The sequence below is a fragment of the Callionymus lyra genome, chromosome 1 (genome assembly GCF_982586985.1).
Source record: "Callionymus lyra chromosome 1, fCalLyr1.hap1.1, whole genome shotgun sequence".
NCBI classification, from domain to species: domain Eukaryota; kingdom Metazoa; phylum Chordata; class Actinopteri; order Syngnathiformes; family Callionymidae; genus Callionymus; species Callionymus lyra.
The window spans coordinates 29578582-29596959 of record NC_141818.1 but is presented as its reverse complement, the minus strand read 5'-3'; the positions used below and the strand labels follow the sequence as shown (position 1 = coordinate 29596959).

The following is an 18378-nucleotide window of genomic DNA, read 5'->3' as shown; positions in this document are numbered from 1 at the left end:
TGAATTTCAAAACTGCAATAAAAATTATATTTATTGTTTCAACATGACGCTCATTTTAGACATTTTACAAAGCAATTTCATAATTAAAAAAATCATTATTTGTAATTTTTCCAAACCATGCAGCATATCTGTAATTGTGTTTATATTAATCGTTTTTTTTCCATCTTAAACCAACCGTTGCCTCATTTTATAAGGGACAATGACAAGTAAAGGTGAACAAAAAATAATGTATGCACCCTTACATATTAAATCGAATACATTTTAAGTTCTTCTTTATCAATTAACATCGAAACAACTTAATATCGATGTTCACAGGTTCTGATGTGGCAGACAAAAAGAAAAAAATAATTCGTTTTATACCAAAGAATGTATACAATAAAAAGCTTTTTAGTTCAACTTAATGTGCAAAGATTGTATGACTGATCACAAAGCTTTAGAATGGGCCCTTTTAATCAGGTCTACTGATGGTATTAAGGTGCATATTTGTAAATGTGCTGCTGAAAAAAAAGAAGAAAAAAAAAGGTATACAATATAATATAAACAATACAAAAAGCAATCCCCTTTTCTGTAACGTAACCTGCTGTGTTCATAAAATCTCGACCAATAAACACACTTTCCTTTAGGGTCTCTTAAGAATTAAAAGCACTGGCAGCCCAGCACTTAGTCCAGTGAAATAATACGTGAAATAAAATAATTAGCTAGATTAAAAAAGTTCTCCAGAGCAATATAAAGTACAATTGACCAGCAATTGCTACAAAAAATATATAGATTTACAAGTGTTTTGGGATAATTCTGATCACTGGCTCACTTCTTTGAAGGGAAAATGATAAGATAGGATCCTTTTTAAAGGCATAGCTACAGCAGATGAGTCTGTGGATCTTAGTTACTAAAGGTTTGTGTATCCTAAAACGTGCAAAAATGGCAGGGTTGTTTAAATTGCATTAAAACAGCAAGACTTCAACATGACTCGCGATTCAAAATGAAACCAATAATGACATAAAATAAGAAAAAATAACAACTTTGTCTAATTGTTACATAGTGTTAATCGAGGTCTAAACACATCGTTTTTAAATAGTGCACGGTAAGTAAATTAGTTTTTGGGTTCAGCTCCTCTGAAGAATTCCAGATTGTGTGCTATATTTAGAAAATCAGCCACTACCAGAGTTACTTAAGCAAGTTTTACCGTGATAATTGATGAACATGATACAATGTTTCATCATATACACAATTTTCCATCAACCTTAATCATATACAAGATATCCATCAACCTGCACATCAATCACTTCCATCTGAGATTTGCTTTACTTTCTATAAACCTACAATTAAATCCATCATATACTCTATAGATCACATTCTAAGGTCCTTCCTCAGATAAAAAGCAATCCTCCACTAAAAAGTATCCATAAGTGGTGCGCCTAAGAAGCTTTATGAGGCACTTGGTTTTTTCTGGAGCTAAAATCTTGTTTATCGTAAGCATCGCAGTTTGTTGGGAGAGTTTCACATTAGTTGCCCTTTAAAGCAACTGTTTTAATAAAACCTCTCATTATTTTCAAGCCAACAGCGTCATATGAGCTGAGAAAATAAGCTTCACGAAACTTAATCAGCCTAACATTACTGTAAAGGCCAGGCCATGTGCTCACCTGTGCTCACACGGTTCGACAGTGAGGAACTGATTGTTTATACTAACACACTTCTAACAACTGAGTCAAACATTATCAATGAATCTTACTTTCTACAAACATGGATTGGATTTACCTTCATCACTCTGGAAAAAGATGACTTAGCAACGTGTTGTTGTTAAAGGATAATAATAGCAATGACTTTTCATAGTTCGCCGAGGACAGTTGGGTCACATCCAATGACTCTCATTAAATATTATTTGATCATCCAATTGCTGATTGCCATCACAAAATAATTCACATTTGACATTATTACCCAAGTATGCCAATAGAATGTAAAAAGTCAAGATCATTGCCTGGTGCACTTCCAGCTGCGCACACTGCAAGGTCTCTGATCATTTAGGATTTATTATGAAACCACAATACAGCTTTAGTATTATTGTATAACAAAAAAAAAATAATCCAAGAGGATTGTTGTGAGTCACAATGTTTACTGGCCATTACTCAACTTTAATACAGTTTCCATTGTGTATGTCGGCAGCTGGAATGCAAAGGTTCAAGTTTGACATCCTCCTGTAGAGGAAGTGGAAAATCTGAGCTCGAGGGTGACCGTGGAGCTCAGCTTTGATTTTTTGAGGGTGTGTGTCAGGAGCCAACTGTTGACTAGTTTCCTCTGTGATCAGAAAGAGAGCATAACTCTCTGGGTCTGAGATCTTGAACTTGTAGGCACAGAGAGCACAGACTTCCTCTGTGGTGGTGTGAGGATGGACAATGAGTGTTTTTGCTGTGCAGCCTGTGTCCACCTCCTGAAGGGCGACGCGGAGATAATTCTGCAGAGTAAAAAAAAAAGAAGTTCTGTGACCAAAAAAAACACGTTATTTATGTGGTTGTCATAAGAGGAGAATTTTATTTAATGGAAATAGTTAAGCTAAGCTTCAGATATGCATGCTGTGGGGTCAGTAAAAGCCCCAAAATAGAAAAGAGTAGTGATGAAGCTTCATGAAGCATTGTCCTCGTTTTCAGAGCCCACAAGATGGCACTATTGGTTGTGTAATAGTTTTCCTTAGAGCAACTTTAAAATTAGCATCTTAACTCAATCCGCCGCTCCGAAAACACTGCTTCATGAAGCATCGTCACCCATCACTATAAATCAGCACTGGCTCTTCCTTCATGCACCTTTCTGAGGCCCAAACCGCAGGTGTATATGACGTTTGCACAACTTAAACTCACTGCTGGATGTTTAAGGTGGGTTCAGGTCAGGCGTGATACCTGGAAGTCGTCAACTGTAGGCATTGAACGCTGGGCAGTTCGTCTGCGGTGCCACTGCTGGAGGGTGTTCCTGGCCTCGGAGATAAGCACTCTGGCAGCCTGCTCCTCCTGGAAGTTCTTGATAAGGACCATGGCTCCGTAGGCACTTGTTAGATAGTACCCACCTAAAATTTAAAAAAAGACATAAAAGTAGCAAACATCACACATCCGGTTCCGATACATGTCTAATGTGACGCCCGTTTTTTAAAATCTACATATCTTTTCTATTCCCCACCCTATCTACTTAATATTCTCCAACCAAATTCTTTGTGTTCCTTCCACCGACAAATAACTTCCCCTATGATCGACTCGCCTTTCATCTGGTACGGAAATGGGTGGAATGACATTTTTCTCACACCACACTGTAATGTGTCCGACTCCTTGAATAAGATGCTACACGTGTTGAGATTTGTGTCAAAGTGCTATTGAGAGTAGCTTTGTGTCGAGTTTTATTGAGGAATATTCCACTGGGAATTCAAAGTAATCATACATTTTCTTTCATCAGGAAGTTTTCATTGCTGTTGGCTTTTCAAATACTACTTGAAATTATGTAAACTTTTATATGGAATTTTAACATTAACTATGCTATGGTCTTCAGGTCAATTGGGCCCAAAGTTAATCTTCCACTGAGGTTTATACCCAATATACAAGAGTCATATTTTAAATGGATCATTATTTTTCTGCCATTATCCGTTTATGTAGGTTTTTATTTTGTTTACTTCTTTCCATGTCCCTGTACTCTCTCTTTTTCTCTTGACAGGTATTGACAAAATGCAATCAACGCTCCTGCATTCACAACACAAGCTTCCTGGTTCCAGTCTGTGGTGTCTAAACTCCTGAATGTTAAAGTTGACCTCATCATTGTCTGTTTACAAGCTATCTGTTTACACATTATCGTTCCTGTTGCCATTCGTTTAGTTGACTGCTATGCAATTATTTGGTTTATTTTATCTTTTATTCTTGCCGTGTATTTTTATTTCACTGTGTTCTGTTCTGTTACTTTCTGGGGTTGCCCTGATGTATGGTTTAATTTGTGTGCTTTCTTCCCAGCTCAGTTTATATTTTATACATGTGCAAATCAATTGCTTAATTTTCTCTAGTTGTGTCTATTCTATATTCCCTTCAATCACTACACACACTTGGGTCCAGTTAGTTCCAGGTTTCTCGTACATTTTTAAAGAGTTTCCAGATTTCAGATCTAAGTTCAGATCCCGATATCATTTCACATGTTTATCTAAAAGGGAACAGTTCTCACCTTCTCCTTGAAGCAAAGATGGATCAAGCAGCTCCATCATGTATTGAATATCAGAATCCAGTTCAGGCATGTCACATTGAGCCAAGACATAGGTCAGCATTGGTAGGAAGTCATCTGCGCCATACATCCTACCTGGAATAGAACAGATAACATGAGAGGGAAACAGGATCCAAGAATGCTGGTATTGAAAGAAGCTTGTCTCTGTACCCGAGTTGTCCTGCATGATGGTGTAGATTAATTTACAAACACGCAACAGTAGTGACACTTTCTTCTCAGGGGAATACATTTTTCTCATGTTGAGAAACTTGTGTCGGATCCTCTCAATAGCGACAGGGTCAGGCGGCACTGCTCCATCCACCCCTAGCTCCTGTGGCCGTTTCGTCTTTGCTATAGCCAGATTTTCCTTCAACTGCTGCCAAACTCCACTGTTAACCTGACAAGAGCAAATGATGTACCGTTAGATATTGAATCTTGGCGTATTGAACAAATTCATATTAAAAACACACAGCACAACATATTCTTTTATGCATCTTTTTAAATGAACTAAAATTAATTATACAAATCAAGTAGTGTTTACATAATACAAGGTTTGAGAGTCACCTGGAAATCATGCAAGGCCACATCGATAACACCTTTGAGGGGCTTCAAAACACATTTGTGCATGGCCTTCTCGAGCACCTGATCTGTAAAAGAGCACAAACACATCTAACATTTAAGTTCAGTGATTGTAAGACTGTATTTATTTTCAAGCACTCCAAGCCTGCTTCTCCTTTTAAAATCCACTAGCTAGTGTTTGAATTAGAAATCTTAAGGAAATAGAAGAATAGGTTGATACATTATTAATATATTAACATGAACCTGAACGATTGTTGTGACAATGTACTTTCCAGGAAAGAACAAAAGAGTGCTGCATGAGAAACGGTGAAATATACCTCACACATATCCTAAAACTATAGAGTTTTGTTTGGTCCATAAGTCAGAAGGCAGAAGAAAGATGAACTCAACGCTGACCGCGAGGAGAAACCCTGGTTTATTTTGTTAGTGTGACAGAAAGCACTTTTCAATGAATGTTTTGTTAAGGCATCTACAGACTCAGATAGTGTACCACACAGACAAGTATAACTTGTCTAGTCACCCTCATAAAACAGCTATACATCATCAAAAACAGTGGGAAACTACCAAAAAAAAAGAGGTTCCCAAACATCATTGTAAGCCTACTTTATATACATTTAATTTTACGCACTAGACAAGTTGAGATCAATGCATAACATTAACCATTCCAATCTGAATTAAATTAAATACATTACCTAAAACAATATGCTAAATCTTTCTTTACAGTGAAACAACAGTTTTTAAACCGTTTTTCTAGTGACTATTTTCACGAATCCTTTGAGTTACAGAAAAATAAGATGAATAGTTTTAGTAAAGTACAAAATGAAAATTTTGTATTTTGGAGTTGTGTAGGAAAAGAGCTGTTTATGCACCACTTTGTGTCACCAATTATTCATGACTAATGGCCTTGAAAACTATCCGAACTGTCATCAAGAAATATTTGTAATACTTTGGCATTCAAATTAATAAAAGATAAGCGACAGAAATCATTCCACTTTCATCAGTAGATTCTTACAGCAGTGACAAAGGCTCTTTTCTCCACCTACGCGGTACCTCTGCCTACTTCAACTATGTCCAGAATGTCATATTCGGGCACTTTTGTTGCATTATTCACTCTTAGCACAGAAACTGTGATTCATTCAAGCATCTGCAGCCTCCAGGCATGTTATCAGCTATTGTTGCGCAATTAATTCTGTGGAATCAAAACATATTTCCTAACAGCATGAAAATACAAGTGTAAGCTTCTTGTGAAGACTAATATAAGGGACAACATCAGAGAAGATTATTTTTAGACTAAATAAAGATAATAAAAAGGAGAAGTATAAGAAGACACTGCACAGCTACAACATTTTGTGCAAGTGTAAACAAGGGCTATTAAGGAAACATGTCATGTTGTAAACTTCCTTGTATTCTTGGGATTCTTTTTCCATTTTATCCGGGCAACATCCTGTTTGAGGCTCTTCCGTACTACTTATCCTTATCTAGTGAGCAGACAATAATATAATTTATCATAGACTCTAACAATCTGCCTGCGGATGCCTTGCCTTTGTGGATGTACAACTAAAACCTTGTAAAAGTATATATATATACAAAAGTAGTATAAAACACATTAAACATGATATTAGTATATTAGTCAGTAGCAAAAATGGAAACTTAATAGAAAAAAAGAAGACTATCAATAACAAGTAGAGTTGTAGGCACAAGTAGTCACTATTTTATCTTGGCCTTTAAAAGTTCATAAATTTGTACATATTTTCATACTGAGTATTGTTTTGTTGTTAAAGTGCTTTGTGACCCTGTTCTATTCTGCGCTATAGAAATACAGCTTACTCACTTACTAGTAAATACAAACATTTAAAATATAAAGAAATATAAATGAATGATTTTCATAACAATCTAATTTATTCACAGCCTTATGGTTGTGGTGGAGATATTCATATACTATGACTTATCAGTATGATGTTTGCAAGAGAACTTTCTATCTATCTAGAGAACTATCTCCCTCTGTATCTGTTCAAACTTCCTGTAAACATAAGTTGAAGGAAAAATCAACAATTGGTGTAAAACCATTTTTTTCATGAATGTGCTGGTTTAAACATGGTGCAACCACCTTTTTTTCCCAATTTGTTTAGGGTCAAATGTTTTTTTCACACCCTGTAAAGAAACTTTGCCATGAGGCTGATGGGAAGCTGAATGAGTCACACAGGCTTTCACACTGAAATGAGCATGACTCATGTGGCGAGGTGGTCACGCAAATAAGGTTTAGAGAAGGTTATTTCACTGTCTAAAAAATATAGATGGATTGAAAGTTATATAGGGTCATCGACGAATAGAGGGATAATGATTTCAAGACTTACCAATGTGATCTTCTGGAATGAGTGACTCTATCGGAGGGTCTAGCTCCGAGCTCTGGCACAGGTAAGCCTTCATCTGGGTCATGAACTGCCTGAGTGTTTGCAAAAAATCCACCCCCGACGTGTGGCAGCCCCTGTTCTCTTGAACAAAGTTGATATAGTCCTGAACCAGGGAACCGAAATAGGAGCTTTTGTCCCTAGATAACTGTGAAATCCTTTTCACCATCCTTCTCTCGGGTGTCACCAAAGAACTGAGCATGCCGCTCACCTTGCGAAAACGTCCTTTCAATGCTCTCGGGAGAATAAATGATCCCCCGCTCAGTCTCACACCAACCTTTCGCCGTCGTACTCTGAAAGATGGCCGGAGACGCATCTCTAGATCATTTTCCAAACTAACCCCGTAATCCTCTTCTTCCTCATCTCCGTCCTCATCATCTTCACTACTATCCTCAGCTGGATCCTGATTGCTCAGATGGCAAGACGGGTTTTGTGGAAATCCCAAGGAATATCCAGGCGATTGTGAGTATTCCAGAGAATCCGACGAGGAAGTAGACATGCTCACGTCACTCAGACGCTGTCGGCTCCTCACGATCTGGCTGGAGTGACTCTCAGAGTTTTTCTCCAAAAGACCCTCATCAGGAACAGAGGATGGTGAAAGCTTGGCACGTGACAAAGCTTTTGCGATCGTCTCGTCATCAAGAGCCATGTTGCAGCGATAGGCGTCGATATCTGGTCGAGCTGGCATAGTTGGTGTCGGGTTTTTAGGCACCGCAATCGGTGAGCTAACAGTTTTAGAAGAGCTGTGGCTTTGCTTGGCACCCATTGGAGGTCTAGTTGGCGCCTGGCGTTTGGTAGAGGGTTTTTGCCTTGAAGATGGAGTGACAGCCTCTGACATGCTCTTTGGTCTGGAAGTGATTGCTGGTTGACCAGGTGGAGGGGGTGCTGGGCGCCTCCGTGGCATTAGGCGTGGGGGTGGGGGCCGTGGTGGCGGGGGTCTGGATTTGCTGTTGACCTTTACTTTGGTCGGGTGTTGTTCCTTCTCTTGGCTCGCCAGCTTTACTGGTGCTTTATTTGCATTCTTTGGGTTCTTCTCTGAGGTCAACGCATTTGCAGAATGCTCCTCCTGGAACTTGTGTTGGTGTGTTTGGAGAAACAGAGGATTGACGAAGCAGAGAGGGCCACTTGGATACTTCTTCTGAAGACAATCCAAAGCTGGTGATATATCAGGCCTTAATGTTGACGGCGCGCTGTCAGAGTGGGAGCCAGCTTTTCTCCGAACGGGTCCTTCTATCGCCTCGTTCCTATTACTCCGCCGCGGGCTGAGAGTTCGGCTCAGAGGACGACTGGGACGGGGGGAGGTGCGACAATGAGTGAACAAGGAAGAATTCCAGAATCCTTAAAACACACAAAAGTCATACAAAGTCATTTCACGATATATACTAGCATTCCTTTTAAGTAGATTGTAAAGGATTATCATCTCTCACCTTTAGTTTAATAAGTTCTTCAAAGTTTCTCTGTCTATTTTTCTTACTCTCGCTCTGCCCTTCTCTCTTCAGCTGTGTGTGACTATGTGTCGTCACTCACACACACCACAAGGGAGGGAGTCATTCATGCTAATCATAGAGTAGGCGTTCACTAAACTCAGGCTGCTGATCCAGTTCCTGCTATAATAATTTGTGTTTTGTTGTCCTCCCTTTGTTCCCTCTTCCCTCAACATCCCCTTTAGTACCTAAAGGATAGTTTTTAAGTAAGGTAAGGTAAGGTAAGGTAAAACTTTATTGATCCCTCAGGAGGTCTCCTTTGGGAAATTGTTTTTTTACAATAGCCAGCAATTTTTCATAAACAATAAAAAATAATACATAAATAAAAAATAAAATAAGAAGAACATAAAGAGGAAGAACAAGATGACACAATCTAAGTCTAAAGACAAAGACAAAGATACTTTTTAGAATTTTACAACTTTTATTTACAATAAAAACCAAACAGATTTCATGCTTAAATGAGAGCATATATTAGAGTTTTTAAGTATTTCTGAAATCAAAACGTACACTCTCAAAGACATTTGCTATAAAGGGATTACATTTCTGTTCTATTTTGGTTTCTTTTTTCGTGCAGCTCTAAGCCCAGTGATGACTGAGCCACGCTCTAAAAATGGAAACTGTTAATGATACCGGTGCAACTGTGTTCATATGTCAAAGTCATTTTCTTTAGGCTTGTCCAGTTTGCATAGGGAGAATAAAGTTACCTCCACAAATGAGTTTAAAAAAGTTTTTAACAAACACCTACAGTTTGGATACACGTGTAAACATGTGAGTTACTTACATTCATGAGTTGCTGCTGAGGTTTTCCTCTTTAAAGTACAAGAAAAACTGCTTCATAATTCGAATCATCTGCACTCTTTGTCAGCAGCAATGACCGGTTTGTGACAACGTAAAGAATTTCTCTTTGCCTCTCTGAAGGCTGTGCCTTTGTTTAGACAGCACTTTGCCTTTAATACTTTTCCACACCCAGCTGTCATTTTGTTGGACTATGACTCACAGCATCTGGAGTAAAGAAACCCTTAAGTAAGTAAGTAACCTGGAAAGAAAAGAAGAAAAAAAGAAACTTGCACACAAACTATTGTAGTGTTTGTTCTTTAAAAGAATAGTTTTAAATTTGTGTTTTTACAGATTTTATCTAGTGACTATTCCAGACATTTTTTTTTTTTCCATTGAGGGCAGTAAATAACAACGTGAGCTATTTCGCCACAGTGGATGTAGATTTGTAGCAGTCTAGAAACGGCAACGTAAGCAGCTTGCATCAACAAAATGAGAGACAGAAACGTGACTGGAGAAATAGTTCCTCAAAGTTCCAAACTCTGTGTAGACACCTTTCACGAAACCATCATTAATTTGTTGTATTGTACCTTATTTAATAAAGAAAAGTCTGACGAGAGGATGATGCACAGACCTGAGGTGTCCCTACATTCAGGTTTTGGGATTTGTTTTTTTGCACTTATATGTATAAGCCATTTTTAATTTAGCTCTGATACTAACATTTTTAGGCCACAAGTGTCTTCCAAATTTAAATGAACTGCCTACCTGCTCCCAGCTGAGCCACCTCCTCCAGATCCTTCTGGGTCTTTGCAGATGCAATGACCTCAGGAAGCTTAAGAGTGAATGGCAGGACATCCCTAAGATAAAAGGAAAATAAATATATATGTGGTGAAACGTTTTTTTTCATCAGTTATCAGTTGTTTTTTTCATTGCAAATGTCATGAATTTATTTTATGCAGAGATTAAAATGTTTTTGTTGCACTATTTTTTACATGCACCTTATAATTTGACTAAAACAAGTGCTTCATTCAATTACTTGGACAAACTGCTGCCTTCCTCCAAATATATGTACATATGCAGCAAAGAATAAATCATATTAATCAGCCATGTTGCCTCCATGACAAAAGCTGACACTGGGGACTCCGTTTCCCAGCCAAATATTCCTGTTTGAAGGCAGCAGAGCAGTAACATGTAGAATTTTGAAAAGGATGATATCAAATTTCCTCATTATCAATGGGGTTTAACCATTTCATTCTCTTATACCATTTTTAAAAAAGGAAAACATTCATGTCAGTGTGCCTGTGAAAATTAGGAGACCATAAATAAAAAGATCTACAAAAGAAAAATAAGTCAGAATCAGTTCACAGAGGGACTTTAGTATAAAATGTAAAATGTGGATTGATCCCTTGAGTTATCTCTGGGTCAAGGTGACCCGGTGGCCGAAAACAAAAATGACCTTGACCAAGAGGCAACACAAGGGTTAGATCAGACTTGGGAAATAATTAATTTCTCTCTGCTGTGATGTTGTCCATGACGACAAGAACTGTGGCTGCAAACATTTGGAAGTTCCTTTTAGTTGATTTCAACAGATAATCCAAACACACAGTTTTCTTTTCTTTTCTTTCTAAATCACATCCTGTTTTACGGTGGACATCGCTAACGCTACCCCTCCGTTTCCGGTGTATGCCGTTAGATCCTGGCTGTGTTCGCGTGACTGAAGCTAAAACAAGAAGTGAGAACCTTGGACAAAGAGTCATTTGCTTGCTCAACAGATACTATTTTCCTCCTTAGCTTCTATTCTTATGGCACAACGAGATATCGAGAAACGAGACACACTTACCTGCTGATACAGTAAAAGGCCACCAGGCGAAAAAGATCAGCAAAGCTTATTCCTGATCCCTCCAGAGAGAAGGCTACGGAGAGATGGAGGGTGGTCAATAAAATGTCAAAGACATTATCTTGTTGCACAAATTTAAAATAAATGTGTTTCAATATTCATAGTTGCATTATTTATTGCATTGTTTATTATGTGTACAAAACTTAATCAAAATGGAAATATATAATATATATATATATATATATATATATATATTTATATATACAGTATATACAATTTGGGGGGAAACCGGAGTGAAAATTAGATAGATAATTCAGTTGCTTAATAAAAACAGCAGCAAAATTATAATAATAACTATGATAGTATTGTTATTATTACTTACGTTACGTTCCCAACTACAGTTATGTTTCATTTTCCCGTGAAAACTGAAATCATGAAACTCACTGTATTGACTCTCTCTGACAGGGAAGTTGCTTATTGGAGTTTCGGAATGATCATTTTGCTGACGGACGGATAAAACCTTCCTCTGAAGACTGACAGACTTTGTTACCAGGAATCCCTTAGAAGGACGAGAGGGTTAAGAAATCAGGGACTTTTCAGTTTTGTTTCATTAGAATACCGTCTAACATGAAGAGCATCCCTCTCACCCCTGGTGCTTGTTTGTACAGTATGTGTTCAGCCTCGTCCTCGCTCACTGTCAACAGGAGCCAAACCGGGTGCGTCTGGGTGAGTCGGTCCAGCACACTCATCCTCCTCCGCAATGAGTCGTAGCCGGAATCCCTCTCACCTCCTTGCGTTCTGGTGCAGGAGGACTGGAGGTAAACGCCACTCGCCAAACTGTTAGACAAATAACTGCACTTTAGCGCCATCTTTTGGCAAACACGTGTTAAAACAAATTTGTATATAAACACTATTATTTGATGCAATAAAAGAAGCACACAAACGCTGACTCATGAATATAAAAAATAGAATATATATTACCCATTTGTTTCCACAGGCTCTGTCTTACAGGCAGGTGATGTTTGGACCATCTCCTTTGTAAGTTCATCAATCTCCAGGGTGAATGTGTCAATCAGCTATGAGGATAACATTTCAAATGAATACAGGGAGGAAGTAAAGAAACAGATAAACGTCTGAATCATAGTATTTACTACTAAAACAGAATGAGTGTCCATCATCTGGAACAAAGGAAATGAAGGAAACACAGAGTGTCATTTCCCACAGGAAGTGAGGACACAAAAAGGTATTGTCCCAAAATAACATTCATTAATAATCCTGCGGTCTTTTTTTGTTAGGTTCAATGTCAGTAGATAAGCTTTGGTATTTCTGTTAACTGAAATTAAAGCACTATTAGGGTTGTAGCGACACAGTAATCTTACAATTTGATACAATATATTCAGCTCACAACATGATTTGATACGTCTTTTTGCGCCCTGTGACAGACTGGCTTCCTGTCCAGGGTGTCCCCCGCCTCTTGTCCCAATGTCCTGGGATAGGCTCCAGCTCCCCCTAACGACTCCTATAAGGGAATAAGCGGTAGAAAATGGCTTATATTTTATAAATGGGGATTATTTTAGTGACGTCTTGTGATTGTTCCATTCTCTTTTGGTTAAATAAATAGTTTTTTGAAAGCAGTTGGAGTCGCCATCCTCTCATCCTCAGTCATACAGGATGCACTGTTCCTTGACTGCTGCCATCTATTGGTCAAAGTTTAATTGCAACACAAAAATTAAGAAATGCCATAGATATATGCATGTATATTGTAAATAAAATATTTTTTATAATTTATTTCTCACACTTAATTGAAATATAAACCGTACATGAATAAATAATAATTTGAAAGCCCCTCTCACCAACCCCAAAGTGTATTTTTTATTAAATAAAAGAAAAATGGATATAATGCTGTTATACATAACATATATATAATGTGAGAAAAACATTGACGTATATCAGACATTAATTTTTTTTTCTTCACATCCCTACACACTATAGGCGTCACTTAAACCTTGTAATATCATAGGGTCAAAGTGACCCGGAGGCTTGAAAACAAATGTGTTTGTGGTATCGCTTGTGTTATCTCAAGGTCAAGGTGACCAGTAGACTTTAAAACAAATGTGTTTGTGGTATCACTTCTGTTATCAACTTGACTCGTAGATTAAATGGGGGTTAACAGATCCATATAAGGAAATCAATACCTAAAAAGTAAATTTTATAATTTATAATTTGAAAGTTTTATTTCATTCTCTTCATTAACATTCGTTTTTTTATTTTTGAGGAACAATAACAACTTTTATTTTGTAATCGGGCCGACAGGAAGTAAGCCTTATAATTAAAACCGCCAGCTTCACAGCCGACCACAGTTATGAGTTTATTTTTATATGAAGCCCCACTCACTTGACAAGTATTAATATGGTGCACCACTTTCCTAGTGGTAACAAGATTGCCCAATAAAAGAAAATGTAAAGGCAGGGAAACCAAATAATGTCTCGTCTGAAACTTCCTTTGCAGCTTTTTCCATCTTCACCAGGCCTGTGAAAGTGCTGCGAGTATGTGTCTGAGTTAAAACCAAACACATACTTTCCCACTGACTCCACCAATATAAATTACAGCTGCCCATGAAGGAAATCACTTACCTGCCCCCCTTCCCTCCTCTCTCGCTCTGCCGGGCTCTCTCTACTTTTATTATATTTTGCATTTAACATTTTGTTGTTTCTTAATTCCTTTTCAGATTTTAATCTGTTTGTTTAAAAAAAGTTTGATTTACTACTTGGTTGCACTTTCTAAATAAAAAAGCGTTGTAATGTGAGCTTAAATAACTCAATGGTTTTGAACACCTTTCAGTGCACATGAAAGCAGCTTTGCCGACCTTGATCAGGTATCAGTGGAAAGTCTGATGGCAGGAGACCTAACAAAGAACAGGGGGAAGGGTAGAAGTTGGGAGTATTTTTGAATGGCTGCCAACAAGTACAGCTGGCATTCCTCACGTCTAACACGCCTTACTTTTGGTCAAACAGAGACAGGGAATTGAGACATTTAGCAACTCCTGATGATATACCCCTCTGTCCCCTTTTATTTTTCGTTTCTGCTACTTGCTTATTAAGAGTGTTAATTCATCTAGTGAAAAGTTACGATGCAAATGTGCGCAGTTCATTGAGTGTCCACTTGAGGCTGGCTGCAGAAAGTACAAAGTACTCAACAAATTAACGGACTTTTAACAACATTAAAAAGGTTCTTGACACAATACATTTACTATTAGATCACACTGTATGGTGGTGATATTTCCTATAGTTTCCCTTTTTGCCAGTTTTAATGAATTTGCATCATAACATGCATAGTGACTGACAATTGAGTGCATGAAAGCCACTATAGCCTTAACTAAATGGTCATGATTTCATTGTAATTAACTTGACTTGAATTAATTTGACTAAACGACGGCCAGTAACATACAGGTGAGGTTAAGCCCATATTTTACACATTCTATTGTAAAGGGTCGATACTGTTTTACGGCTTTTAAGTTTAAGTTTATTCACATTGATAAAATAATGCTGAATTAACACTGGGTAGCATAATAGCTAATGCTCTGTAAAGGTCGGCTCTAACACTATCCACAACACGGCTGAAAACCAGTCTGGGTATACCTGCTTTCTTACATACTTTTGCTTTTCACAGGTATTTTATTAAGCACGACTGTCTACAGGCATGAATGTACACAGTCAATTCCTTGTGAGTTCTTATTTATGTTTCTGTCTGTCAAACACTTTTAGAATACATTCTGAATAATTGCTGAATCATTGTGTGTAATTATTGTTGTTAATTTTAATTGCGTCTGTTTACAAGTTGCATACGCGCAAAACTACTTTTTTTCTGTTGTTTTTTCCTGTGTTTGAGTTTTTGTCTACAAAAAACCTAATTGAAATGGAAAAAAAGCTAATTTCAGGTGAGAAAAAACAACAACATTTGGATAAATGAATTACAGATATTCATTTTTCTTTCTGACAGCACTATGAATCTCTAAATATATCATATCCAAATGTAAACTCTTGTAAAATTCATTTGGATGTGGTTCCCCAAACGATCCAAAAAATGATAATCTTACTTTGAAGAAGCTGCTGCTTCTGTTTGAAAGACCAATGTTGGAATTGGCAGGCAGCGAGCTGTCCGCCATGTCGCCTTCTTATTGACCGGACTGGATCCGACTTTGACGCTGGCGTGTGTTTACATCGGGCAGTCAGCACAGGCCACAGTTCTGTGGGTCAAACACACCAATCAGTGCAGATCCTGAAACCAGAGGAAATTCTAGTCTTGGCCACAGCAGAAACAACTGTGTGATTGTTTTTCCCCCTTCGATGAACCCCTCCCCCTACACACTCCTTCTCTACCTTGCATTCTGCTTTTTTTTATGCCATTTGGATCTTTTTTCATTCCCAGTAGTTCTTTAATGTCTATGATTACACATTAGAGGCGCCTTAGTCGTCATTCCTCAGAGATATTAATGTCATCATCCATTCCTGACTTCACGTTTTATCCTCTACCCACCTCTCTGTTCACATGTTTTGCTTGTTTTTCTCTCTTTGCGTGAGATCTATTCACTCCCTTAACCACACACTCCTCCCTCTGTCTCACCAAGAAACTCTTAGGTCAGCCCTTTCTCTGCCTGGAAGCTACTCAAAGTGCTGTGTGTTGCAAGGGAGACGCTCTATTCAGATGTACACAAATCGCCCTTTTATCCAACACAGGAAGGAAGCTCCCTCCCATTGGGGACTGGCAGCAGATAACAAAAAAGACAACAGCGTTGATAGCGGAAATCAAATTAAACAAAACCACTATTATGCTGATGTGTCTCTGTGGAAACATATTGAGTTTTGTTTTCATGTTGGAAAGAAACACTTGGTGTGCAAAACACCTGATCAATGAATGAATACAATTAACAATCAGTCAAATAACAATAAAACAATCAAAATCAACATCACACAAAAATAAACAAATTCTACAAATGCAAGGTTAAAGAAGTGTATTCACAAATTAATCATTGTAAATTCGAGCAATTTCACAAATTAAGATAAGATAAGATTTAAAAATAACTCCCACCAACAATAAAAATCCTAAAAATATTAAATTATAATCTTCTTATAAGATTCCTCTGACGCTTATGTGAACAAACTGGCTCTCTAGAGCTCTGATAAAGATCAGCACAAATGCTCTGCAGAAAAATTGCCAGGGGAATTAAACATGTTCAAACTGGTCCCTTGATAAAAAAAAAAGCAATCGTGAAAGAATGTATTTTGGTAATTTACGCATTTAAAAAAACTAAAACTTTTGAGTTAATGACACCATACTGATATACAATAAAATAGACTAGAACTCATGTTGTTAAGGCAGCTACAGGGACAGGAAGTAATTTTATTGTATCATATACATTTATTTATTAATCACATATGTTTACCAAATATTATGGTAATTAAATAAATAAATAAAAAACTTTTATGTAGAGTAAATGTGTATCAAGAATGAATACAAACTATAATAACAAAACACTAGCTTATAAAACGAGTACTGCGCACAAAGGTATTGAAACACAATAACATCAACCAACCCGCATTAATAAAACATACACATAGCGAAAATAAATAGTTTACACATACACATTACATTTAAAAGGGTCACCACTAGGTTGTATTTGTTTATTTACAAGGTATTAGCCTTCTTTCTCTGAGTAGAAAATAATGGTAAACACTTAAGACTAACTGACACAGACGGATGGTTGCCTGTAGTCCGCTGGAAAACAAGGCTTTTCAGATTTACAGACGAAGGAAAGATCCGACCAAGTGCGAGTTTTAAAGCTCAGAGAAGACATAAAAAAACAATAACCAACGTGTGACACACTTGTGGTTTCAGTTTAAGTCAATTAGTGAAGACTTACGTTGACGTGTTTCGAAGTATCCACTTAGATTTCCAAAGAACGTAGTTTGAAACTCGAATAGTTACCTCTGAGCAAGTCCATGCGATTGTTTTCATGTCCCCCCTTCTCTTTGTCTGACTCCCCGTTTGTCTCAGCTACTCTGCCCTCTGCAGGTACTTTGGTCACATTGCAACTTCTGATGTACGCCATGTGCAAAAATATCTGTTTGTCTGTCTATCTACACCCACCGAGCCTTTATGTTCCGACTATAATCGTGCTCTATTTTTGACCAAAGTATAGACGATATACATTTTTTGGAAAATATTACATAAAAAATTAAAATAGGTCGTTTTAATTCATCATTTACCCATCATTTATACAAGTCCAACAGTCATGTATCAATTGAAAGTGTATTTTAGATTTAGATGTCTAAATCCAGATATATCGAATCAACGTCTCTTTTTAAACCAAAACTAGACAATTTAATTAAATAGTATAAATAACGAGCACTGACGCCTCAGTAGATCTGATCCACAGACCTCAGAAAATAAAGTATTACAATTTACCATGAGAATTTGGATATTTTTTCTTAAATCCTCATGGTATTGAAAACTGTATAGAAGTTAAAGTTCAAATTACTGTAGTTCTGCTCTACAAGATTTTTTTTCAAAATGAACGGGCGATACTTGTTATTTGGGCCTTTGACGTCTGCCCTGGTTATGTAATAAATGCAACATCAATACAGAAGATTTCTTTACAACAATTTCATATGCCATTTAGTGTCATATGTGAAATGTCTAATTACTTCTGTAATCAAGATCAATCCTATAGTCAATCTGTACCTCGTAGAGTCCGGCGGGTTCTTGAGACCGATGCTCTTGTACAGTGAGGGCTAGGAGTCTCTGAGGAAGGGGGGTAGAACGTAGTCCTTTTACTTAACAAGGCACCTGTTAAACTCATTACACTTTTAACTTTAAATATTTTTTAACTTGAGTTCAATGCCATGTTGAGCATAAAACAAAGTAAATTGTAGAATTGAATCATCCCAATCATCATCAGAGCAAATCAAATGGACCTCTTGAGCTCACACCGGAGCCAAGGGTCACTAATGAAATTAAATGACTAAATTAAATTGTTGCCATGCCATTTGAAAATCTCGGCCATGGCTTTTTTAAAGAG

The 18378-nt window shown here is 37.4% G+C and overlaps 1 protein-coding gene across 2 annotated transcripts; it reads right to left on the bottom strand.

The window, feature by feature from the left end:
• Positions 1–13: 13 nt before the first annotated feature.
• LOC148088851 (ras and Rab interactor 2-like) lies at positions 14–17330 on the bottom strand. Of its 2 annotated transcripts, none has more exons than XM_087800639.1 (13): positions 17221–17330; positions 15397–15546; positions 12282–12376; positions 11948–12137; positions 11745–11859; positions 11304–11376; positions 10229–10320; positions 7152–8543; positions 4783–4865; positions 4390–4615; positions 4183–4314; positions 2889–3052; positions 14–2449 (listed from the first exon to the last, which is right to left on the bottom strand). In XM_087800639.1, exons 2-13 carry the CDS (start codon positions 15463–15465, stop codon positions 2120–2122), a joined length of 2961 nt encoding a protein of 986 aa, XP_087656765.1. In that variant the 5' UTR covers positions 15466–15546; positions 17221–17330; the 3' UTR covers positions 14–2119. The 2 variants fall into 2 exon arrangements, with proteins under 2 accessions (XP_087656765.1, XP_087656773.1); XM_087800647.1 differs by having other exon boundaries at positions 2308–2449; positions 2850–3052.
• Between the last annotated feature and the right edge of the window lie 1048 nt (positions 17331–18378).

Coding starts and splice junctions, on each gene's coding strand:
- LOC148088851 (XM_087800639.1), bottom strand. CDS start 15,465: ATGGCGGACAGCTCGCTGCCTGCCAATTCCAACATTGGTCTTTCAAAC. Junction 12,377..15,396: donor GAAGCAGCAGCTTCTTCAAA/GTAAGATTATCA, acceptor TTATCCTCATAG/CTGATTGACACATTCACCCT. Junction 10,321..11,303: donor GCCTTTTACTGTATCAGCAG/GTAAGTGTGTCT, acceptor CTTTTATCTTAG/GGATGTCCTGCCATTCACTC.